The sequence below is a fragment of the Lygodium microphyllum genome, chromosome 16 (genome assembly GCF_053477565.2).
Source record: "Lygodium microphyllum isolate KBCC chromosome 16, Lygodium_microphyllum_v1.1.10, whole genome shotgun sequence".
NCBI lineage: Eukaryota > Viridiplantae > Streptophyta > Polypodiopsida > Schizaeales > Lygodiaceae > Lygodium > Lygodium microphyllum.
In genome coordinates, this window is record NC_141150.1 from 56,280,925 (window position 1) to 56,306,795 (window position 25,871).

Here is a 25,871-nt window from a genome sequence, read left to right on the forward strand (position 1 = left end):
TCTCCTGAATAGTCTCAAGGACATTTGCATACAATTATGGGATGATCACTATTCTCAAACGATCGTCATGTCCATACGTTAAGACAATGTGGGTTTGGTGGTATGGGACACTAGCCCTTGGAATGTAATTGTGGCGTGGTACATTGTTGGCGCCAAGCACAGGGGTGAGCCTATTTGGCTCTATGGTTGGAAGGTGAGTTTGATGCCCATCCTTTGTGTGGTTTCTATTTCCTGGGTATGGCTTGTGTCTCGTGTGGAAATTTGATCCTAGGGTATCATTTTATTGGTATCAAAGCACTTGCAACATTGGTCATGGCCTTTGGTCACAAGTGCTTACTACGTATAAACTAAGGATACTCTAGGGTGAGGGCAATTGAATGAGAGAGAGAGGATTGAAGGCTTCTTGTGCACAATAATGTGTGATCACTACTCTTGGATTTTAGGCCCAACGGCTATTGTGTTTGTATATTGGCATTGTGTGGGCTGGTTGTATGAGATGCCAACCCTTGGGATATGATTTTGGCCCTATATGCTATTGGCCCCATGCTTGATGGTGAGTACGTTTGGCTCTGTGACTAGGAAGTAAGTTTGATGTCCATCTCCTTTGGTTTCTATGTCATGGATACACCACTTCTGTTGTGTCTTGTATGTATGTTAGATCCTAGGAGGATGCTTTAGGGGAAGCCCTTGTGATGGTCTTCAGTAGTACAAGTATGACTTGATAGTGACATATGCGGCAATAACTTGGCTCATGAACAAAGGCCCAATATGTGGATATGATGATGACTTTACAAAAGTCGTTTAGAACATTGTTGGCAAACACTTGAGCATGATTCCCATGCCAAACTTCTCATAGATAGAGAGTGGACTAAGGGGCATTGCCATATATGGGAGTCGGTTTTTAGAATCGTTGTCACTTGGTTCATTCAGACCGTGAGGTACAATCACCATTTATCTACAATACATTTATATTATAGAGACTCTCTATGTGCGGAAAGAGATTATCAACATAGTGGGAGATAAAGCAGACTGTAGGCATGACTTTGAGGATATGAGGGGAAGAGTATTTTTATTTTGACATGGGTTCAAGCACCTTTTTCCATGTTGATTCACATATGATTTGGCATTATAGATCCCCCAACCCGTCGTTTGCTAAGCCATTGTTTTTATAATGTACTTAGGAGTCGTTACAAATGAGCCGATGAAACCAGCCTTCCTCGTCGGAGAGGGTGGTAAATAACCTGATTAAGCACTATTTACAACAATTAACAAATTAACAAAACTGAAATGCATACACCCTGTTGGCCCCAAAATTGATGGCTCTTTCGGTATTTCTTTAACTTAATTGAAGAATAAGTTGATGTACAATGGGATTCTCCTGATCCCTTTCGGTATTTCAACTCCCCTTGCTGTCCAAAATGACCAATAAGTCTTCAATTTGATTTTCCCCTTGATTCGGCAATCAATTGGCCTTGACTCGCTTTGATGGAGATGGAAAATGCCCTAAATTCAATGATTTTTTGGTCCCTCCATTTGAATAGGCTAAAAACAGCTTCAGTCCTGTTGAATCCAAGTCTCTTGGAGCTTCTAATTTCTGGCATGCTTCCTGAGGCTACTACTAAACCCTAATTTCTACTTGCAGATTAGGGTTTGCAGCAAAGAAATCTGAAATTTCTCAGCCTATGGTGATCTCAATGCTGTAATCCTTGAAGCAAGGTAGTAGAAAAACTGGGAGATGAGAGAGAATGCTGCTGAGAGGAAATTTAGACTTTCTTTGCGAAGAATTGAAGAAAATCTGTGTGTTGCCTTGTCTCAGGAGCTTTAAGAAGCAAAGAAGTGAAGAAAATCGGTTATTTATTGCTGTTGCCCTGTCTCAACAACCTGTAGATGGTGTCACCTTATGTTGATTGGTCTTCTCCTGCCCTTGGTTGCCTTAGAAGGTCTTCCAATGGCTGCAAATCAGATCGGTAGCATCTCCTCTCTCTATTGTAGGTTGAATCTACTCAAATACCTCTCTCCAGTCTCTGAAGACGTTTTTTAGTCTTGCATGGGCATTTTTGACAAATGACAGACTTCCCAAATGGTTTTTTCAACATTATTCATAATTAAATATTAATTTTTAGTCTTTAAATACTAAAAATTAATCTAATAATTATTTCAATGTCTTGAAATATAATTTGACTGGCCAATGATTAAATTGGCTAGGCAACTTCTATTTTCAAGTGTCTCTGCGCCATCTTTGACTATCAGATTGGCATTAAGTACCATTAAATGCCATTTCTCTAGAGTCACCAATTAACACTTATGGCCAAATGAAGGACCTCGGCCAACAATTGGCACCAGATACGAGCTAGTACTTCTGCGGGATAACTTATAGCAACTTTTGCCTTTGACATATCGTGATTTCTTAGGGTCTCCGGCTTGTAAATTTACTCTAATCCCAGGTACACCTTATATGTTCAACATTCACTTAACCATGTGATTAAAAATTAATCCACATATTAAGGGAGGTTTCAAAAATACACGTCTTCATGACAGCCGATCTTTATGATGCAACTTTATTGATGTTTCATGAGCTGTGTGTGAAATATGCCACTCCTTGTCGAGATTGCTACTGTCCCTTGTGGTCACTAGGCTCGCTAGAGCTCTTGGGCTTTGGGCTCATTGTCACTGCCTCTCCCTCTCACTTCTTCCTGCAGTCATTGCCTCCTGCTTCTGCGAATCTACCTCCCTCCTTCCACATGCTTGTCTACCTCAAGCAGACCGCCGGGCCATCTAGCCACCTCCCACCATCCTATTTCCCCTTTTTTCCACACATGCCCCCAAGAGCCAACCCAAAAAACCAAAAAGAAAAGGGAGACCGGTAGATCTAAATGACCTGTTGTTGCCCCCCTCCTCTCAAGGCAACCTTTTCCTTCTGTAAGCAGTAGCTTTCTTGGAGAGTCCCCTATTAAGACGTGTAATGGAAACACAATTGCACCCTTGGTGTGTCACCCTCATGAAGAAGCAGCTCTTGTCTGTTTGTGCCACAAAAAGGAAAGTAGAGAGATTGCGATCTCACACCAATTAGCGTCCATTGGCACACAGGTGGAGGATGCAGACATGGTGTGAGTAGCATTAAATGGCTTGGGGCCTGAATATAAATCGTTTGATACTTCCATATCGGTGCAGGCCGAAATGCCGGATTTTAATAAGCTTGTAGCATTGCTCATTCATGAGGAAGCTAAACTGGGATTGGCTATAGGTTCTAGCAGCTCTAAGAGCAAGGATGCTGTTTTTTATTCGAATCAACGTGGCCGTGGAGCCATGGTAGAGGTTATGGCTCTGGCAGAGGATCTCAGCAGAATGTGTCTAGTGGCAGTTGGAGACGGTGGCCACTGGTTGAGCTAAGCTGAGGGCCAGCTCTGATACCAAATGTGAGAGGGGAGGGAATGCGCAGAGATTGAAGCTCAACTGAGAGTATAGTTGACAATGAAGAGAGTGTGTGAGAGTAAAGGCACAACACTCAATGCAATAATTTGGAGAGTGTAAGATGCAATTACAAAGTACAACCCTTAAAGCTTAGGGTTGCTAGAGTGTGTTCACACTCAAAAGGTGTAAACATGATAAGTGCCCAAACTATGTAACATAGACACATAAAATAGAAGAGAATAAATCTGGGGGAAAAAACCTCTCATAAGGAAAGTAAAAAGTGCCTAGTGTCTTCCTGAGGATTACTGACATTCCTCTGTGAGCAGAGGCGTGAGTCAAACCAACAAGGGAACCTTTTGATGCTTCTCTTTATCAGCAGGTTGTTGGCTATTTATTGTATTTGTGTAATACGTGGTCCGATATTCAATTTGGGGTCTCTCAATTTGCACACTTTATGCACAACCTCGGTACTACACATTGGAAGCAATTAAAAGTGTCTTTCATTATTTCAAAGGCACTCAAACATTGGGGTTTTCTTTTCCAAAGGCATTAATTTTTGCTTGCATGCATTTACAAACAATGATTGAGCTGGTTGTTTTGATACAAGGGTGTCCACTAGTGGCAATTTTTTCATGTTTGATGATTCTTGCATTCTTGGCTAAGCAAGAAACAATCTATAGTGGCCATATCTAATTGTGAATCTGAATACAATGCAGCATTTACAGCTACATTGGAATGTTTATGGCTCAAACACCTTTTGGTTGATCTTAGTGTGGGATAGCAATGATCCACTTCTATCTAAATTGACAATTAGAGTGCCATGGCAGTTGCGAGGAATCCAATTTTTCATGCTCGCACTAAGCACATTGAGGTACAGTATCATTATGTCAAAGAGAGGCTCCATGCAGGGGAGATTGACTTGGTTTATGTCCATACACAAGACAACTTTTGCAAGGCTTTGGGCTTGTCACCATTTAGGGATTGATGTGCCTATTCCCTTTATGCATTCACCTCATTCACTCGAGGGGGGTTTGTTACACTTCTAGGTGGAGAAGGGTTTTTTCCCCATGTGAAACCTGTCAATAGGTGTGGTACTTAGTACCTTAGGGATTGTACTTTCATTCATTCTCACATAGCGGATGTGACCTTCCAGCACTCTCTTCTCTCTTGCTGTTCACTTGTTCATTGTGAGAGTGTGTGTGCGCGCGCGCACGCGCTAAACCCTAACCTAACAAAACAAGAGTTTGCATGTGTGTAGGAGAGGCTACACAAGCAGTATGGATTTGGGGCATCCTGGGAGATTTTACTATGATCAGGGACTTGGAGGCCACAAAGAGCAGATGCACTGACACCACTAGAGGTGACCATGCAGCATAGGAGAGGACAAAATCATTAGTTCATAGCAAAGTTCAATAGATCCATAGGCTCCTTCTGGGAGGGACAAGGAAGTAGGGGCAAGGTTTCTTCCAAGATAGACAGGTTCCATATAGATGATTGCGCGTTTGAAATAGGAGGCCTAGTTGCACTTGTTTAGACCTGGTTCTCCTTGAGAGGATCAGTGTTGCGAGGATCCCCAAGCACCTTTGCCATGGCTGGTGATGATGATCTCAGGGAGGTCAATGCGTAGTTCTAGGAGGATAGACCATTCTCGGAGCAGCAAGAGATTTTGATGAAAGTCTCCAAATCCCATTAGGGAGCTAGGTCAGAATACAAGTATCATGCTAGAGCTTCCTATTTGACACTATTGAACACGATGATAGGATACACTAATGACTTTTTTGGTAGTACAAGGCCAAGACACTCTATGCAACATACTTTTTCCCAGTTTTTTTATATATGGCAAGCACGTTAGAAGTGCATTTGTCTGCCTGATCATGGTAGATTGAATGTTCACTCCTAAGCAAGTTGTGCCTCAGATCGTATTTACTGAGAACACCCCAAAACTCCACTTCTTCTGCCATTTCATTATTTCAATGGCTCTGTTTTTGTTCTCGCTTCCGTTTTGACCTTAGTCAATCCCTTTAGTCACTGGAAACTCCCCAAAACTCCAAATAGGACTACGAGGCTCCCAAACTTGAATCAGTGTGAACCCATAGTGGATTGGCATCACCCTCCCCTTTACAGTAGAATAATAATGGCTCTATCAAACAATGGACTACATGACACTGCCAAAGATGGGAGCTCACTGGTAGCATCAATGCTAGATACATCTTGACAATGAGATGCAATGAGGCTACAGAGCAGCACACATCCATTCTTTTGAAGGCCTCCACTTGTAGTTGGACAAAGATAATTCACACTTCTAGAGGCAGCTGGGAGATATTGTAAGGAGGTTTAGAGGACATGAGCAGTATTCATAAAGCCGTTTTACATGGCAATATGACACTAGGAATATCTCATGGGGTCTTGCATTATAGATTGGTGAAGCCGTCATTCTATTAGCTCTGTACTAGAAAAGTTCCCTTGAGCAGATACCCAAGGAGTTTATGACTTGTATGCATCCTTTTCCTTTCATATATTGGGATTCTGTATGTACTTAGTTTATTACTTGAGCAGATACCCAAGGAGTTTATGACTTGTATGCATCCTTTCATATATTGGGATTCTGTATGTACTTAGTTTATTACTGAGATGTTGGTATTAGAATTTTATTTTTCCAAGAGAAACAAATGAGAGCCAAACTTACTCACCCTTGAGCCTTGGATTAGCATCAAGACAGGTCCTCAGATTCCAAGTCCTGGTGTATACCAACAGCCCTCACCTATCTAGTGCGTGCATGGGCTCTTTGTGGTTACCCAAAAAAAAAGGAAGCAGATGCTTCCTGATTGGTAGCTTTAACTGGGAGGATCTCCATACATTCAAGAGATGGGGAAGGTGAAAGACACCTTGGTCTATAAATCTAGTGAATCTCTGCCGTAAAGAGGAGATAAAAACCTGGCTTGCAGTTTTGCAGAATGGTATCTGATTTTTTTTCTTCTACTTTAAATTAACTATTATGTATTGTTCAGTTGATCCACTAAGAAGTACAGGCTTTCAGGCTCAACTTATCAAGTTACTGTTCTGTGACTTTATATTAAATTGTCTGAAGGGTTGTGCATTTTTGGATCCCAAAGCCTCAAACCTGTAGCTTTGAATTTTAAATCAATGTAAAGTGCTCTGTCACTCTGTTGGCTCTTCATGAAGCTATAAAGTGCTTGGTCAATCTATTCACTTTTTGGGTGAAGCTAGCTTTCTTTTCACTTACAAGGGTACTTAGTCTCGTAGTTTTCCTTATTCTGCAGAGACTTTGATGGTTTATGTGGAGTTCACAAACCCCCTTCAGATTCCATTAAACTTGTCTAATGTAGCACTGATGTACAAGTTTATCCCTGAAGGCTCAAAAGATGAACAAGGTAACCCTTTCCATCTGCTATTGTGAATTCTGTGCACAGACCCAAACAACAAAAACCTTCAAATTTATGTAACACTGAAAGGGCACCACAAAATTTGATAATCTATGACAAGGGCTGAGCATTTATGGGGAGTTTGTTTTGCTTTAGAAGACTTCAAATCCCTGTTAATGTTACTTAAGCTTTGTTACAGGAACGTATGAGGGCACTAAACGTGTTTTGTCTGGAGAGGAAAGCATTTCAACTGATGAAGATTTTGAAACAAACTGGTAAAACCTACTTTTATGCAATGTTCATATCATGTCCCAAGGCAAAATGCAAAATAAGAAGCAGCTCTGTAAGGGACTTCCATGTAAAAAAATATAACAAGGGGAAGTCTATTACAAAGCTTGATTGAATAGTCAATCAGGAGGTCTGTAATGCCAAACCATCTGGGTCTGGAAGAGAGAAAGTGCCAGAATCCCCAAGTCCCAAGAAAAGCATCTCTCTTTCTCCTCAGAGTCTCCGAGCTGTCCTGTGTTCCCTCCCATCTCCTGCAAAGAGTATGCACAATCTCTGTCAAAATCCTGGAGAGACTTTCTGCAGTAGATATGTCCAAAAGATCAATAGCCTGACTACATCTGGCTGTCCATATGTACCGAGCTATAATGGAGCCATGAGCTCCCACCTATGACAATGCCCCTGAGTCCACACTGTCTGTGAGAAATCTGGCATGATAATCCTGCTCACAAGCTGCCCTGAAACAAGATAGGCAATGACTCCCTTGCAGATCCTCTCATCCAAAAGTTGCGGCCTTGTTTGTGACCCAATCAACCGTCCCCCACGTAGCAATCACAGAGTCGTGAACAATGGCAACACTCATTGTGGTCTAATTGTGTGTGTGTGTGTGTGTGTGTGTGTGTGAGAGAGAGAGAGAGAGAGAGAGAGAGAGAGAGAGAGAGAGAGAGAGAGAGAGAGGTTTTACGGAAAATAAAAGAGAGAGAGAGAGAGAGAGAGAGAGGTAATTGTATTGATTAATGAAAAAGAACAAAGGGACAAATAAACCAAATGAGCAGCAGAGGAACCAAAGAAACTGCCATGTGCTAAGAGAGCAAATCATTCCTGGGGAGACCACCTATTGCATGATATCAAATTGCGAGTGAAGAAGACCTCTTTGTCCAACCATGTGGACTTTGCAGTCTGGTATGGGAATCAAAGATAAGCTCATTTTGGGTAGTCCAGTTATGCCAACAACCCCAGAAATGCAAGAAGTGGAACACAATCTTCATATCCAGCTGCACAGGGTCTGCCAACTTAGGCTTTCAAATACCCAATTGCGGAGACACATGGTAGTTCCAACCACACAATGCCAAATGTCAAATAAATGGACCAGATCTTCCTTGCACAAGATAAGCCGATGACATGTCTCCATGCTTATAGTGTTTTTCTAAAAAAACATGAACCATTGCAGATGTTGCATCTAGAAGGCACAGATACAAGAGGAAGGTCAACCACCAAAATTCACCAAACAAATACTTCGTATTTATAGGTGGTTTTGTTGAGCCAACCCACCATTATCATGGATTTCTACCATGTCATTCTTTTATGAAGACCCAAATGGAATTGCGCTTGTGAGTCAGCCAATCATGATCCTTAATAAATAGATGATATATCTTATTAACTGCAGGCCATATCATCATTGTGTAGTTCCTATGCTCTATGACTTCATCCTAAGAGGGGAAGTTGGTAGAGATGAGTTGGCGTTGAATGCCATGCTAGTTTAAGAACTCAAAAAAATCATGGGAGAGGAATTTACCACCAGTATTTCTCCTTAGTGTCCCAATATGAACACCTGTCTGATTCTACACTATTTGCACCCATGTAGAGAAAAATCAATTGGCATCAAATTTAGCCTTTAGGAAATACATCCACATGTATCTCAAATAGTCATCAGTAGAGCTGTGCAATACTTTTATGTCCTCATTGGCTTCTCTTGTAAAATGAGTGAGAAGCCCCATGGTGGCACCCTACATATGAGTCATGCGAAGAACCTTGTAGAAGGGGGTAATCGCAATGACCAACAATTGCACATCACTCCAAAGACTCTCTCAAGAAAAGCCATTGAATGGCTTTGCCATCAAGCAGTAGTGGAAGTAGAGCCAAGTGCTTATGCTAGGCGAAAGGCCATGCAGCCAGCAGGATAGGCAGGATTTAGACAGGGCTTCTCCACGGCAAATTTCTACAATGTCATTCTTTTATGAAGACCCAAATGGAATTGCCCTTGTGAGTCAGCCAACCATGATCCTTAATAAATAGATTATATATCTGATTAACTGCGGGCCATATTCATTATTGTCCAGTTCCTATGCTCTACAACTTTGTTCTAAGAGGGGGAGTTGGTACAGGTGGGTTGGCATTGAATGCCATGCTAGTGTAAGAACTCAAAAAACTCGTGGGAGGAACTTACCATCGGTATGACTCCTTAGTGTCCCAATATGAACACTAACCTAATTCTACACTATTTGCACCCATGTAGAGAAAAATCATTTGGTATTTAGCCTTTGATATACCCACATATATCTCAAATAGTCATCACTAGCATTGTGCAATACTTTATGTCTTCAATGGTTTCTCTTATAAAATGAGTGAGGAACCTCATGGTGGCACCCTCCATATGCATCATGCAAAGAACCATGTAGCAAGGGGTGATCGCAATGACCAACCATTACACATCAGTCCAAAGACTCTCTTGAGCAAAGCCATTGAATGGCTTTGCCATGGAGCAGTAATGGAAGCAGAGCTAACTGCTTATGCTAGGCGAAAGGCCATGCGGGCAATGGGATAGGCAAGATTTGGACAAGGCCTCTCCACCATGGTTCACATTTTCACTATGCAATGCATGATTGAGCAGGCAAGGACTAGAAGAGATAGAGAGTGTACTATTACTTCATGGACTTTGCAAAGCCTTTGATACGGTGTTAAGGGATAGACTACTACAATGCCTCTTGACCTTGGGAGTGCCATCAGATATGATATGGAGCATACATACACTTGTGTGAGTGAGTAGTGGGATGAGTCAAAGATCGTGGAGGACTTTCTGGAGAGATTGCTAGCTCCATTGTTATTAAGCAATGCTAGCCAATATCACCTATACTAGTTGTACATTGATGAGATCATTTAGTATAACATCAGAGGAGGAAGGGTTGGACTTGACCAAGCACATTCTTCATCATGAAGGACCATGGAGAAGTTGTTGCCATCCAATCTATCCTCTTTTAATACACAATTGAAGACATCACTCTGTCCTTGATTTGCTATGATAAATGTCACTCTTCCAAATGCACAAGAGCAATAACAAAAGCTGGCCTTATCTAGAAATCTGCAAAATTTCAGAAATTACAGCAAATGCCAAGTTGTAATCAAGTAAATCGTATCACATTTGACCACTTCTGTCTCAATGTGCTGAAATTTTTCAGATTTCATCAAGCAACATGCTGCCCACACTGAAACTTCAATACATATGCCAATGTTTGCCAAAAATATGAAAGCATCAAATTTGGTGACCTGATGCTTGCGAATTTCAGCAATTTGTGCGCTAAAGCACTTACTGAAGTAGAAATTAATCTTCCCCTCCAAAAGCCCTTTGCTTTCGCTTTGATGTTCTGATTAAAATATGCTTGTGGCAGCTGAGGACGAGCCGGAAGAACATTGACATGGCAGTCGAAGCTGTGGCAGGACTGACGGAGCTGCCCACAGGCACGTAGAGTTGCTTCTAATGGAGGATGGCCATTGTAGGCAGGCGGAGCTGCTAGAGGCAAACAAATTGCAAGCGGCGCCACAGACGGGACTACTAAACTGGTGGCGCAGTTTGGCTGCAGGCAGTGACAGGGTAGACGTGAGGCAGTTGTTTAGTAGCTGAGGTGAATGTGGCTCTAATACTACTTATTGGTGGAGATAGCAATAGAGCAACTCATCTTGAGAGAGTGTGTAGACGGTAGAGAGAGAGTGTGTGTGGTCATTGCTCAACACTTAATTGATTGGAAAGTATGGAATACAAAGTACAAAGTACAACCCTTAGACTTTAGGGTTGTGTAAGTGGCTTAAGGTGTGTTCACACACAGAAGTGTGTAATATGCGATAAGTGACCAAACTGTGTAACATAGATACACAAATGAAGAATAATGTGACCGGGGGAAAAAACCTCTCTTACGAAGAGTAAAAATTGCCCTAGTGTCCTATATGCGGATCACCAACACTCTTGTGTGAGTGTAGGCATGAGTAAAACCAAACAGAATGATATTCACAAGTCTTAAGGAACTCATCCATCCTCTAGAACCAAGATGGTCGTGCTTGCTTCAGCCTGTAAAGAGCTTTCCTCAAGCGAATTACCTTATCTTTCTGGTCAGCAGAAGAAAATCCAAGCGGCTTGCTCCACAGACGTCCTTCTCTAGATAATCGTTCAGAAAGGCATTTTTGATGTCCATTTGATAGATCAGCCAATCATGGTGAGCGGCGAGTGCAACCATTAGACAAAAGGATGTCAGCCACACAGCCAAAGCAAAGATCTCTTCATAGTCATGAGAGCCAAAGAATGCCTTATATCAAATCCTTTAGGAGACCACCACAGTTGGGACACCGGTTGAGGATATATGTACTGAAGTGTTAACAGCCTTGACCCAAAGGCGCTCAGGGAGCTTTGTTATGAATGGCATAGAGCATGTCATGTTCATGATGGTTTGGTTCCTATGCTCTACAACTCCATTCTATAAATGAGAATTGGTAGAGATGAGTGGGCATAAAATACCATACTTTTGATGCAAGGAGAAATGCCTACCTTTTACCTTGAACTGAGTTGTTCAGAGTGATCAGCCATTGTCTGTCTCGTTTTCCTCAACCAAGTTCTGGCACTGTTGTTTGTGTGACACTGAAATATCTTGCAAGTTTGGTCAGCATTCTCCCTGTAGCCGAAAGTCATGCAAACAGAGAATCCAGAGAAGTTTGAAAGCAAACATCAAATTGCCTCCCTTGCTGAAACAGTATAACTGAGCTGCTTGCAGCTTGATTAAAAAACAGTGCTGGAAGAGAAAGAAAGCCTTCTCCATTCAGATTACCACTTCACTCCATTACCCAGCTATGATTCCAGAATCCACCAAGAATGTCACTTTGTCCACGCAAGTAGATTGTGTACACAAGTCTAATAGCATCCACCCAACAATCCATTTCTTCCCATGTATCTGCAATCAAATAAATTTTCCCAAAAGTTGTATAGATACTAAACCCAACACTCTGAAGGATTGAGTGGCATTTATTTTTATTCCATCCCTACTCAAGGCTGCTTCAGTTTTCTTTGTTGGACTTGATCCAAAATGCCCTTGTCCAGCCTTATTAACCTCATAAAAAGCTTCATGATCAAGTACAAACCACACTCGTTTCCAGTTGCTGTGTGAGGAGTGAGTGTATTACAATTAGGAGGAACCAACAAATAGCCTGTTTTAAGATAAGCCAAGGGAAGCTGATAACCAAGATTGTTGCAGTAAGGGTTGCCATATTTAGTCAGGTTCTAAGTTCCTTTGAACGAACTAAACACAAGGCACTTTCGTAGACCGGATATTCTGGTTTCAAAGCATGTGCAGTAGCCACATAGATTGTAGATTGACTGTATAATTCTGTGGCTGTTAACTCTTTGGTAGCACTCAGTTGACCCCCAATTCGGATTGTATCTTCTGCTAATCCATACAGAACTATTCGAAGATTGTAAATAGCACAATGGAAATCAAACTAAAGTGAGATTGCAGTGGTAATCAGCTAGAAAATCCACATCCTCAGAGGAAGACCAGTCTCTCTCCTCACATCTCAATAGAGACTAAGAGAGGCCATTGTTCAAGGTATGTGTAATCCTGATAAGCTTTACCAAATCTGAATATATCTTTTTACAATGTTCTCTACAAAACATAGTACTCTATATGGCAAGTTGTTTACTTTGCAAGCAAGATACATGATACCAATGCTCACATTGAGCACACAACATGCTATTTGTAGAGCTTGTTTTATCCTGGCTGCTACTGTAGAAAGAACATTGAAACTTTGGACAAAACGAGTCTCCTTTCAGGATATCTTGTATCTGTAAGCAGGATGTGTAATAGGTAGAGGGACAGTGGTCACAGCACATCAAGTTTCCACCATCTCCACAAAGAATGCAAGTGTCGGATGTAGCAATAGGCAATAAACTCCACTTAAATGTCCATGATATGAATGGATAACCTTGTTGTATTCAAGGTCCCAGCATTTGACTTGCTTATCCTCACCAGCAGAGAAAATGTAAGGAAATCTTGGACTAACTACAAGCCCTTGTACTTGCTCAATATGCCCTTTTAGCTTTTGTAGGCTGCTAAATGTGATATACCTCTTGCCTTTGGTCAACACTCGTCCTCAAAGTGGTCAACCTTCTGACAATGTTGACAAGTATATTCTGCCACTCGGGTTTTAGAGACGACTAGGAGGTTCCTTAGGTCTCACTAGTTTGATTTTAATTTTGATTTTGAATTTTTTATTTTATTTTGATCTATCTCGAGCCGCATAGCGATTAGACAAGTATGGCCAATGCTCAAATGGTAATTCAAAATGTTGAAGCTATGAATGAAACTCAGGTAATAGATCTTGTATCATCTAGACGGTAGTAGAGGTATTCCTACCCTTCCATGAGCAGACAACCTCGTATGGAACAAGTGCAGGATCAGGTTGGGGTTTCAACCCTTGCACAAGGTCCCATAGGTTCTAGGAATCAAGGACATGTCTCATTAGGTTTGACCAAGTAGTGGAATTCGACCCGTTAAAACAAGTCTTGTCATTAAAGGCATGTTTCACTGATGAGGATAAAGAACCAGGTATGTATGAACAACTAGCAATCACTAAACATAAGATTGGTATCAAGAATTGTCAAACTCAATGTGTTAGAGTGGGATACATCCAATAGGCATAATTGTCATGCATATAGTAGGTGTCAAGATAATGGAAGAGAATTGCCAGATACACGACAAAGCAAGTGAAACGGCAGCTCAATACATAGCCAAATGAGGTGTATGCATCACTAACAACAACTTGATAGAGGCAGGTGTACGACTCAATGCAAAGATGAAATCAACCCACCAGGCAATAGTTCCTATCAAAGAGCGTATACGTAACTCAACCAAGTCCCACAATGTGACTGCCAAATGAGCAAAAGATACGTGGCTATTGCAAATTGGATTCTATCAGTTGATTGCTCACACCTAGCTTTAGTTTTACTACTGTAATAAGTTTCAGCATGCTGTAATTGCAGTTTTATGCGTCATTTATGAGGGTAGAGGCTTTGGGTTGACCATCACTCATTGGTAGTTAGTGGACAGGCCTACTCTTTGTAGTTTTTCCTCTATCAGTATTGGTTGTGATTTTGGACTACTTTGCTATCATTTACAACAGCTTGTTTGTTTTGGAATGTGCTTTCATTTATTGCATTATGGCTGGTGGATCACATGACAGTACTTTCTTTAACATTGACAAATTGAATGGCACTAATTACAGCTATTGGAAGGCACAAATATGGCAAGTTTTGGTGCAGAAATTGTAGATTAAGCCATTGAGACATAAGGGTGTCAAGCCCGAACACTGATACAAGGATTGGGTTGAATTGGATGAGTTATGTAAATCTACAATCATTTTATCATTCTCTAAACAAGATCTCTATAAGATTGACTCTAAAGGATAGACCACCTGGCACTATGGGATAAGATTCGTAATGTTTATGACAAGTAAAGCCTTGCCTCTCAAATGTATTGACTAAAGCAACTCATGGACTTTTGTATGAAGGGGGAGACATATATGTTCGCCCACTTAAATGAGTTTTTTTAAATTTTCAGCAGTCACTTATCTTCGTTGGAGATTGACTTTAAAAATAATCTTCCTTCCTTATTCATATTGGTATAAATAATTATCCCGAGGTCAAAACTGACACCAACTCACCCCCAAAGCCCAACTGGCATCACTTATTGCAACTTCTGCATTTGACACCCATTGCATCCTCAAGGTTCTTGGCTTGTTACTATGAAATAACAGCCATGTGCATCACATGTGCTAAAGAACGTTGCATATTTGATTAATAACTTAATCAAATGTTATCAGCAAGATTAAAGTTGATGAAGCCTGACGGAGCTGAGAGTGAACGCGACGAATAACACACACAGAGAGTAGAGAGTAGTAGAGAGGAGAGTGAGCACAACACCTTTGATGTTCAGTTCAAAGACTAGTGTATCTCTTTATATTTTAGATAGATATATATGAAAGTACAAATGTGCTAAGAGTGTGTTCACACTCGTAGACATATAAAAGGCACGATGGCCCTTTATTCCCAACAACCTCCCACCTAAAGGCAATGTGCCTTAAGAGGAGAAAAAAATCAGCTAAGTCTAGGTATGTACAAAGTTGAAATACATATATCTCTCCAAAGTTATTTTATGGTAGCAGGCTAAGGACCTTGAGGATGCAATGGATATTAAAGGCAAAAGTTGTGATAAGTTATGCCAACTAGGCTTTCAAGATTAGTCGGTGTCAATTTTGACCCTAGGACAGTTATTTGGCCAATAAGTGCTAGTGATGACATGTGGGACTAGTATTAATTAACTAATTAATGCCAATCTAAGGATCAACAGAGGTTGGGGACCACTCCAAATTGCAAATGGCCTAGTCAATTTAATTATAGATGGGCACATTTAATTTGGCTAGAGTCAAAAGGAATGAAATTAATTTTCAAGATTATTTAATTCTAAAAATTAATTAAATGGTTGAATAATGTTGAAAAATGGGCTTAGAAGGCTATCATTTTGCAAAAATACTTATGCAAATTGAGAAAACGTTTCTGGGGACTGGGACTCAACCATTTAGTCAGTTTACAACTTGGCAAAGAGAGAGAGGGATCTATGGTCCATTTTTTGATCAGAGAACAATAATTTGCAACAAAAGATAGCCATGTGAGGGACTCAGCAAGCATCGTATAGCAACGAGACACCTTCCAGGGGCTGGCAACAACATTGCTAATCAAGTGAGCATTTTGGAGGTGCCTGGCAGTAGATAACTATATTAAACGTAGATAGCAGGCAGATTTTAGGATTTTCTTATCAAGGAAATCAAATTTCTCTCTCATGTTGACTTTCTCTCACCTTCTCCAACCCATTCTTAGGTAGTCTCAACATTTCTCAGCCATTTTGAACAAATCTCAACCAAATTTGGTGGATAGTAGAGGAATCTCTGCTGTAAACCCTAAATTTCTATAGAAATTAGGGTTTAGCAGCCACATTGGGACCCGTGCCAATAGGATGAGGCATTGTACACTGAAATTAGCACTTGCAATTTGTTGTACTGTCATGGATTTCAGATGCCCAGCCATCCATTGTAAATTTGGGGCAATGTTTGGCTACTTGGGCTCTAGTTAGAGCAAGTCCTGGGTGAAAATCAAGGGGCAAATTGTCCAATTTATTTACTGATTGTTGGATCAACAAGGGGCTTTTGGATCAGCCAAGGAGATCATGGAATCTCGGCTTATAATACATCCATTGGAATCTTGGCTTGTAATACATCCATTGGCAATTGAAGTTAAAGAAATACCAAAAGGGAGGCTAGTTTTGGAGCCAATAGGGTGTCTACTATCCACGCTTATTAAGGTAGACTGTGCACTTTTGGTTTTGTGAATTTTATGCTTGTTGTAATTAGTGCTTCATCAAGCTATTTAATACCCTATCTGAGGAGGATGGCTGGTTTCATGATTCCCTCGTTGGGATACCATCAATTCCCTTGAATTGGTGGGCCTGAGATACCTAATTCAAGGTCAAAAACTTTACCCTAGTGCTGAAATTGTATTAAGTTGAATATTACAGTAAGAATGTCTTCAGATAGTGAGATGGGATCAAGCAAGGATGATACCTCTCAATCTAGAAATTTACAAAGTATTGGGGAAATGCAATGTTTGATCTTGGACAAGGCACGGAGCCTGGGCAGCAAGCTAAGAATAAGGGAATTGGACAAGAGGTGGGTCCTTCTAGGTCTCTTGAAGCTGATGACCAGCAAGAGGAAAAGGAATTTGATGACCAGTGTAAAGATCAATTGAGGATAGCAGCTGAAATGTTAATGCAATTGGCAAATGATCCTCAGTTCATATCCTTTTTGAACCCCTCAAAGCAGGGCAGCAAAGGCAAGAAAAGAAAATGGTCTTCAAGAGCTTTAGGACAGCAAGATGCACAGGAGGAAGAGCCAATACAATAGCATGATGTTCCAAACGTGGGTCGTGAGCATAAGCAAACGATGCCAGTGGGGAAGTTTATGCACATGCAAGGCCAACTTAGAAGTGCCAATTCAATGCTTTTTGGACAATAGAGCATTCATGCAGTTATGGGGCAGCTAGGTTACTATGATGGTGGCACTAGTTTCCATGCTATGGTGGGTCAAGGACTGCATACGAGGATGTTTGGCACTAATCCTTATGGTATGCAGCAACCAATGCATAGTGTGCAAGGCCCAATGTATCCAAATATGGTTGGTAATATGCATACCCTATGTATAACAATGTTGGCATGATGCTCAAGTATAAAGTGGCAAGTTTAGCAATGTATATATGCAGGCCGCTGTGTTTGGGACTCATGGTATTAATGTTGGTTGTGCAAATGCTTCATATAGTGCTGGTCATAAGGAAGAATGTAGCTAGTAATTCATGCAATGTATGGGAAAATGTATCTTCGTATGGTTGGTAGTATGCAAATTCCCATACACAGTCACATTGCAATGGTACAAAGTATGCAAACAAGAATCCTATCATTTGAGATACACATGAGGAGTTGGTCAACTAGATGCAATGTTGCATATTAGTCAAGTTGGAATTGCAACAATATGAAAATATAAAGCATCACAATGCTTAAGGAGAAGAAAAGCCTACAACCTAGTGGAGGTATCAAGTCAAGTTAGAGGTAAAGTTTCTGTATACATCTTGGTGAAGCTTCAATTTGTATCACCAATAGATTCAAAGTGGATGGAAGAGGATGATGTGGCAACAATCCTCAGTTGTTGCAACTTCACTTAGATGCCTTTCAATTAGAGCTGACTTCAGTATAGGCTCAATCAGGTTCAACAAAGCAAGGGTTCAAAGCACTACCTAATGCTCAAGGGGAAGGTAGCACTTCTACTCCTCCAATTGGGAACAGCTCTTGTATATAGTGGATCTTGGATGTATTTAGTATGCATCCAAGGTTTTGTGCTAATAGTATGTCTGTGATGCGGTCACTACTCAGTGTACTAGTCACTCTGAGATGTATGCCTATCAATATGGTTGTTACCATGGCTCTGAGACTATACTTTTGCATCAGTTTGAAATCGATTCATGATCAATTTGACACAAGTTTTTACCTCAGTTTTTAGACAAATTCTTTTTTGGTCAGTTTGAGATCCTTTTATGGTCACTTTTGAGATCAAATTTTGCATTAGTTATTGATTAGTTTTTGCAATTAGTTCTTAGATAAAAAAGTGATTAGTTTATGATCAATTGGTACTCAATTTTCAATGGTTTATAGTTGATTCCATGGACAGCAGCATGTTAGTAAGTGCGATTGACATTTTTAGCCATGGTTTATGCTGAAAATATGCTATATTATGGTTGTGAAGTCAGATTAGTTGAGAAACATGAGTTATGGATGCATCTAATGGGTTCCTAGCAACAATTCTGGGCTATTCTTAGTATTGTCTGATGATTATGCTGGCTGGAAATTTTCAGCAAGGTTTGGGGCATGTAGCATGGTTGGACAACTATGGAAGCTTTCGCTCAACCGCCAAGACCCACGGACCGCTTATTGCTTCAAGCGTTCCAAGCGAGCTCTCACGGCTATCTCTCACCTAGCCGACGCGCCGTCGATCCGCTCAGGGTGTAGTGAGCTTACCTTGATGTCGAAATGAGTTGCCTCCTCCCTCACACAAGTCCGTAGCTCCACGATCCTAGATGCTAGCTCAAGCATCCTCAAGCCTCCTCCATCTCCAAGCTTCATCCACCATAGCTACGTGCGAGACAAGAGAAGAGAAGAGAAGATAAAAGAAGAGCTAGGAGATTGATGCTCTGGGGTTCGTAGAAGGGGTATAACAACAAGAGCGCCCACGGAGTGAGACAAAACTGCACATCAACCTAGACGGTTTTAAAGAAGAAGTGGTTCCACAAACCCCTTCACCCCATCTTGAAGGGTAAGGGCAGCCAACTGACGCATTTGCGGAGTGGAAACCCACCTTGAGGGAAAAGAGGAGGAAGCTGGTGGAAGAAGCCAGACAAAGATTAAGGACTAACCCTATGGCCCAACCGTATGTACCCCTACCGCCATGGCCAAATGGCATGCCTCCCAGTTTTCATGTGGAGCTCATAATCTGGGAGAGGCAAGAAAAGGAGAAGCAGCCCTTTACCTTCAGCTTCCTCATCCCTCATGCCCTGCGCAGAGTTCTTCCCACTAAAATAGTGGACGAGGTGATCAATGTCGGAAGCCAGCTAAGCCAACAGTGGGCTGAAGGAAAGAGAGAATAATCCCACCCTTTGGGGCACCGAGGATATGGAATACTGGCAGAATAAAGTTTTTGAAGTGCCTCGGTCCGTGCTCGGATATGAGTGCCAACCACTGTGGTGAAGGCGCATCTGCGACGACAACGTATTCACATGGATAGCCTTCTGTAACACTCTCCCTTCGGAGAGGAACAACCCTACCCACATAGCATACCCTTGATGAATAGGAGTAGACTTCCATGCAAACGCCCATGGCTGTTATGACTTCCCTGTCATATACAACCCCTGTACCACCACTTTAGCCCAGGCCCTCACCTTCACCTCCGATAGCTTAGACGCCACCATGATACGCTTTATCGCTGATTTCTTCTCCAGCCCGGATCCCGCCTTCATCACCACTTGCAACTATCTTAGGCTCCTAAATATCCTACTTAGGCAAGACCCCACCACGGCCGAACGTGGCCTTTCCCTACTATTTTTTTATCCTAACACAATTGATAGCTGCCCGATGACCCGCTTGATGATGCGAGCCAACTTCCTCCCTTCTTTTTGTCTCGCTATTCTTGAAGATATGAGCGACAACCAGTTCACTCGCTGCAGCCATCCATTCCTCTCCACCACTCCCCTCCAGGTTTGCTTGAACCTTAAGAATTTCGTGCAAAGCTAGTGATTTTTGAGCCATTCCATTAAATCTCCTTCACCACCCCCTCCTCAGGACGAGGACATAACACACAGTCCCTACTAGGACATAACACACAGTCCCTACACCTAGGGGTCCTTAAGTTAGGCGCGTTCGGTGACCTTGGTCGGCCGGCGGCCCCGCTCCTAACCCCCTAGCCCTTTGTTACCCCTACCTCACGCTTAGGGCACCCCAAGGATAGGACACACCTAGAGAGGTAACACTCGCCTATGGTTAGACCTGTCACCCTACGATACACTCACCGCACCTCCCTACCATCCGAACGGGATCCTCAAGTGTGGGACATCGCCCAAGCCTACCTGTGGTTAGACCCAGCTCCCCGTTCCAGCAGCACAAGCACAATGCACCACACAGTAAGACAGACACTCCCTTTAGGTAGAGCATCGCACTTTCTCCTTTCAGATACTACAAAATGCGACAAACCACCAACTTCGGAGGCCCCATCATCCACTTAACAACTGATTGGCTCTCCGTCAATCATCATTGCCAAAGCTTCCAAAGCATCCCAGTCCACATGTGGCTCTACCATCACCTGACCAACAACTTGCCAACCGCCTACCCTTTCCCAACATTTCCAACAAACAGCTCGAAGTGCCATGGGACTGGCACCCCTCTCGGAGGGAGATAATGTTAACCTCAATTCGAGATGGCGAAAAAATGAAGGAGAAAGCGGAAAAAGAATGGAAAAAGAGCAAAGGCGTAGAGACGGCCTCTAAAGCTAAACTGAGGCAAGAAGCACAATTTTAAAGGAAAGGCGTCTCAAAAACTCCAAAAACTCTTGTAAAAGAGCGCCAGGCTCCCTCCTGTGCCATTTGTAAAAGAATAGATGAGTATAGGCTTAGGGCATGAAGCAAGAAGAAGGAATTAGAAAAAGGGACCTTGCCACAATGGCCGGTCATGTAAAAAGGGATGGGTGCCCATGGGGTTTTAGGGTTTGTATATATAAAGTTCAAAAAGTGAATGGAAGCTCATTCTTTGGTGAGTGGCTAACAAGAGTCCTCTCTTCTTCTCTTCTCCTCTTCATCTTGCTTGTGTGTGTGCTCTTGAGGGAGGGAGTGTGAGAGTGTGAGAGAGTGAGTGAGTGTGTGGGAGTGAGGGATCAAGAGGGTGAAGCTCTTCATCATCTTCTTTTCGGTTTAGGCCGGCCGATAGCAGATACCTATGTTGTTCCCCCCAGCTTAGCCCCACTGTAATGGGTTGGGAAGGCATGTGTAGCCATGCTCGCAGGGCTCTGCGCGCTATGCTTAGTTTCTTTTTTACTGCCTCCAAGGACTCCCCTTCCTCCTCATGAGTAGTATCCATCAAGGTATTCAGGAAGATTCATTTTTGAGTATGGAAGGCCACTTGGGCTGCCTCTACTCTGCCTTCTGCTAGGATTTTTTCTTTCTCCATTAGAGCCAGCAGGCAATGCGCCAAGGTCTTCACTCTTTGCTCATTCTGGCCTGTCCACTCTTCAGCTCTCTTTTTCATTTCTTTTATGCCTTCTCTCTATCTTTGCACCAAGGCCGTAAGCCTCCGCTATTGATCTTTCAATTCCCTGCTCATTCTTTCCTGCTCTCCTTTTTTGAGACTCAACCTTTCGGTCATAGTTTCCATTTCTCGGTTGTGTTGCTCCTCTTCTTGTTTCCTTCCTTCCTCCCCTGCGGTAAACTCCTTCATGCCCTGTTCGATCCGACCTATTTTTGTTGCTAGATCCTCGTGTTGCATGATCAGAAGCTTATATTCCTTTTGCATCTTCTCGAGCTCTTGAGTTCCCTTTTCAGGTCGAGAATTTCCTTTTGTTGCGTAGCCATTTGCTTTGTCTTTTCGAGCTGGAAGGCGGCTACCGCTTCCCTTTCCGCCTTCAACTCGGCCACTGCGATCCTCCTTTTTTCCCTTGCCCTCTCTAACTGCGAGAGCAATTCATCAATATACTCGTCATGATTTGCGAGTGGCGTCATAGTGGTGGGGATTGGGTAGTTGAGGCTTCCATTTTTCGGCATTTCGGCTCTTGCCTAGACTCGGCATCTGTAGTTGGCCTTTTCTGCCCGATGGCTGTGGCCTCCCCGCTCCTTCCTTGTGCTAGTTCCTTATTGATAAAGTATTGCATCTATGCCACAAAATTGTTCACATCGCTGCTGGCCGAGATGCTTGGGGTGACAGTGGTGGCTTCGTTGGCGGGCACCAAGGGGGGCAGAATGGGATGGATGGGGACCTTACCCTTGCCTTTGATGACCATGGGCGGCATGGCTTCGGGTACTTGAGCGCTTGAGCCGGGTCTATCTTCCCTAGGCGGACTTAAAGTCCCTAGGCCATCGAGTCGGCTCTATTGTTCTATGGATCGGCGAATTGGCTATGTCTTTCTCCTCCTGTCTCCTCAACTGTGCCTCCTCTTCCATAACTCTTCTTTCTCTCTCTTCTTCTATTTTTCTTGCTTCCTCGGTCAACTTTTCAGCTTCTTCCGTCTTCTTTTTCCACTCTGTCGCCTCTCTTAGGGATTCCTTTTTTTCTCTTTCCAGATCTTCTTCTTCCTTTTTCCTGCCCGCCTTCTATTTCTTCTTCTGAGTTGCCTTCCCAGTGAACTCCTTTGTTTTTCTTCGTCCGAATTGAGCCTCTCGCTCCTCCTTCTCTGTCTTGGTTTCTGTCCCGTCGCTTGATTGCTCATCCTTTTGATGGGTCAGCGACCTGTGTGGGGTCTCATCTGCTCCTTTGTTTCCTTGTTGGGCCTCTTTCACAACCTCCTAGATGATGGCTGTCAGTATGCTTCCATACTCGATGAAGGAGGCTTTCGAGAAAGGTTTCTTCCTCTCCATATTCTTAGATGCAGGGGATTCTCCGCCTACTTGTTTGTTGCCCAGGGCTAGTGCTTTGGCCACTTGGTCTATTGTTTTGCGCACGCAGCCATTCCAATCCACCTCATCCAAGGTGCAAGTTGCCACATTCTTCAGCAGAGGTACACTGATCCGATGCATCAGGGAATTGTAGTGTTGGCTAGAGAAAAGGGCGTGCACTAACTTTGCCTGCATGCGAATCTCAGCATCAAGGATGTCTTGTATGCTGATGCCGTCATTTGTCAAAACTTCTTCCCTCTTCATCTTCAGCAAAGCATACACATCCCTCTTACGTTTTTTCTCCACCTTAGGTTCCAACCCCAGTGCTTTCTCCACCAAGGCCTGGTTTAGTGGTACCTGCACTTGTCAGGCATTGTCCCCCCTTTCCACCGTCACCATTCCACATTCTCGGTCGGGGTTGTACGTTCTCAAGAACTCTACACACTTCGTGTGGTCAGGTTGCTATGTAATCTTCTCTAGGTACTTGTGGAGGTTACACTGTTTCATTGTTCTCCTTGTGGCCTGCTCCTTGGCCACCATCTTCTCAAGGTTGTGAATGCTGCGGAATTTTAGTTGACTATAAGCCATATTTTCCAGGACTGGTGCCGTACTATGCCTGCTTATTTTTCTTTCTTTCTTTCTTTCTTTCTTTCTTTTGTTTTAATAATTAATATATATACAATAATTTACTGAGAAGAAAGACTTTATGTTGTTGAATGAAAGCATTAAGATCCAATACAAATTCTTCCCTTCAGACTTTCTATGTTTTATTTCAAAGTTTTTGTGACATTCCTCCTACATCACCAATTTCTTATGTGTTTATGCGTTTGCTTGATCTTGATTGGTTTTAATTTTATTCACCTTTACCTTATCCTCTCCCCTTCCAGATTGAGAAGAATCCTTCTTAGGATTGAAGGCTAGGAGGTCAAGGGCATTCAGCATTCAAATATAAGGGTTACTTGCACATGAGCCAAGTATTAAATTCTGGGTTATATTCCAACTGAGCCTTGCGGTCCAGATCGAAGGATCGGGTACTGACGTGTGTGATATAAGTGAGGACATCCGTTAGGAAATCGCCAGAACCGACACGGCTAGCGATGTGGATCTCTTCTTCTGTCATCAGGAGACGATCAAGATATGGGTATCCTTTGACGTGCTCTTCCATGGGTCGGTCACAAAGAGTGGTTAATACTCTATATGAGGTGGGTGCGACATAGGTTGGGTTATACTCCGATGTCTTGATTGCGTGGTGCTACTCAGCGTTGGTCATGATTTGACATCCTTCAAGTTCCCACTGCAATTGCAGAGTGTACCAGTTTCATAAAAATGGGGAGTCGGTGTCAACTAATGCTTTCAACTCCTCAACTTTTTTGTCAGTGATGAAAGAAGTCACACACTTATCGCAAGACGTAATGATGCATTGTTTGATCGCTTGTTCTCTTGATATTTCAATGCGTAGCAACTTGGCAGCTGAGTGGAGTGTTTTAACAAATGCGAATTCAAATGTTTCCCAGGAACAAGGCATCGTGCGAACTTCCGTCGCTAAAGGCTCTTGCAACAGGCCTAAGTCCAAGCGGTCATAACTTAGAGCCAATGACATGAAGGTGGCATCTAAGCGTCTAAGACAAGCAATAACATCATCCCTTATGTCTTCGGCTAGGTCTACGGCCAGAGTTAAGAATGATTTCCACTCGTAAGAGGGTTTAAGGCTCGCAGGTGGCTGAGGTTTGATGGGGCTAGAAGGCTTAGCGGCAGATGGTGGCAGTTGCCTATGGAGCAGTGGTTGAGCCTCGTGGATAAGTGTCGGAGTAGTAGCTACTACGGATGGGTTGCTACACTCGGATTGGATTCGGCAAGTCTTATCGACACTAGGAGGGGTTGAAGGGGGGTAACGGCGTTTGGAGTTTGGGCCGATAGGCTTGCTTAACTCTTCTGGACTTATGCGTGGGTGAGCTAGTAGGAAGCGGGTTCGAGAAGCGTTGCGGCTTCTGGTTTTGAGGTTCTATGGGGCTCGGGGTGATCAAGCTTGAGGGCAGTGTGTGAGTGGTACCTTGGGCCGTTTGGGCCTTAGGGATCCATAGCCAGGCATTTCCCTCATAGTAGCCTTGCGCGTGCAAAGAGGGCTTTAGGAACCCATCTTGGCTTGATCATGCTTTGATTTCCCTAACTGCCTCTCGGCCTCCTGGGTTTAGAGTTTCTTGCGTTACGAGGACATGGACATCTACTCCTAGGCGGCGGTTGCGGTTGTTTAGGCCTCCATTAAAACTCAGGCTGTTGGGCCTTAACTTTTGCTGCTATGAGCGGCGGCTCGTGAGACTCAATGGATTGTGGTTGAGCACTAACCCCCTTCATAGACTTGGGTGCGAGTATTTCTACCGGTGGCCTTGGGACTTCAATGAGGTCGCACGGTCCTTGCTGAAGGCTGTAACAATGCAGACATTGCCTATGGCGAGGTGGACGCGATGCGACCCATAATCAACATTGCAATGAGTTTGATTTTTGAAGATTCGCCCTAGTAGCGACTCCGTGCATGCGTCTTTAATGTTTGGCAACACGTAAAAGATCATTGGTATAGTCTCAGACTCGATAGCAATAGCAGCCCTACACTTGCCGAGAAGTGCGTATGAGTGGCCTCCATATGGGTTTAATTGGGCATTAGTGGGCTATTGTGGTAGTTTACCAAGTTGGGTTCAATGGTCGTTAGTTAAGACATTTAAGTCTGCTCCCTCGTCGATCAAGGCATTGAAAGCGCATGTTCACTTGGAAGTGACCGTGATGTGGAGGTTTGCGGGTTCTATGGCTTCCTCATCCTCATCATCAATTTCCGTGATTGTAGCGACTCGTATTCTGACAGGGGTTTCTAACATTGGTGGCTCATGAAGCGAATGCGTGGGAGGATAGTACTTTTTAATGCAACTGCCATTGAAGAAGCCTATGCCCTCGCTGTCTAGAGTCTTGAGCTTGACGTTGCCAGTTCGGCTGATTGCTCGAACTTTGAAAGGCCTAAGACCTCTAAACTTCATTTTTTG

General features: G+C 42.9%; 1 protein-coding gene across 1 annotated transcript in view; it reads left to right on the forward strand.

The window, feature by feature from the left end:
* Positions 1–25,871, forward strand: part of LOC148022854 (Tetratricopeptide repeat (TPR)-like superfamily protein) — a 167,474-nt gene that overhangs the window by 113,710 nt on the left and 27,893 nt on the right. Inside the window, exons 18-19 of the mRNA XM_087695772.1 lie at positions 6,693–6,803; positions 6,994–7,069. Coding sequence (XP_087551898.1) covers positions 6,693–6,803; positions 6,994–7,069 — 187 coding nt within the window. The remainder of the gene's footprint in view (positions 1–6,692; positions 6,804–6,993; positions 7,070–25,871) is intronic.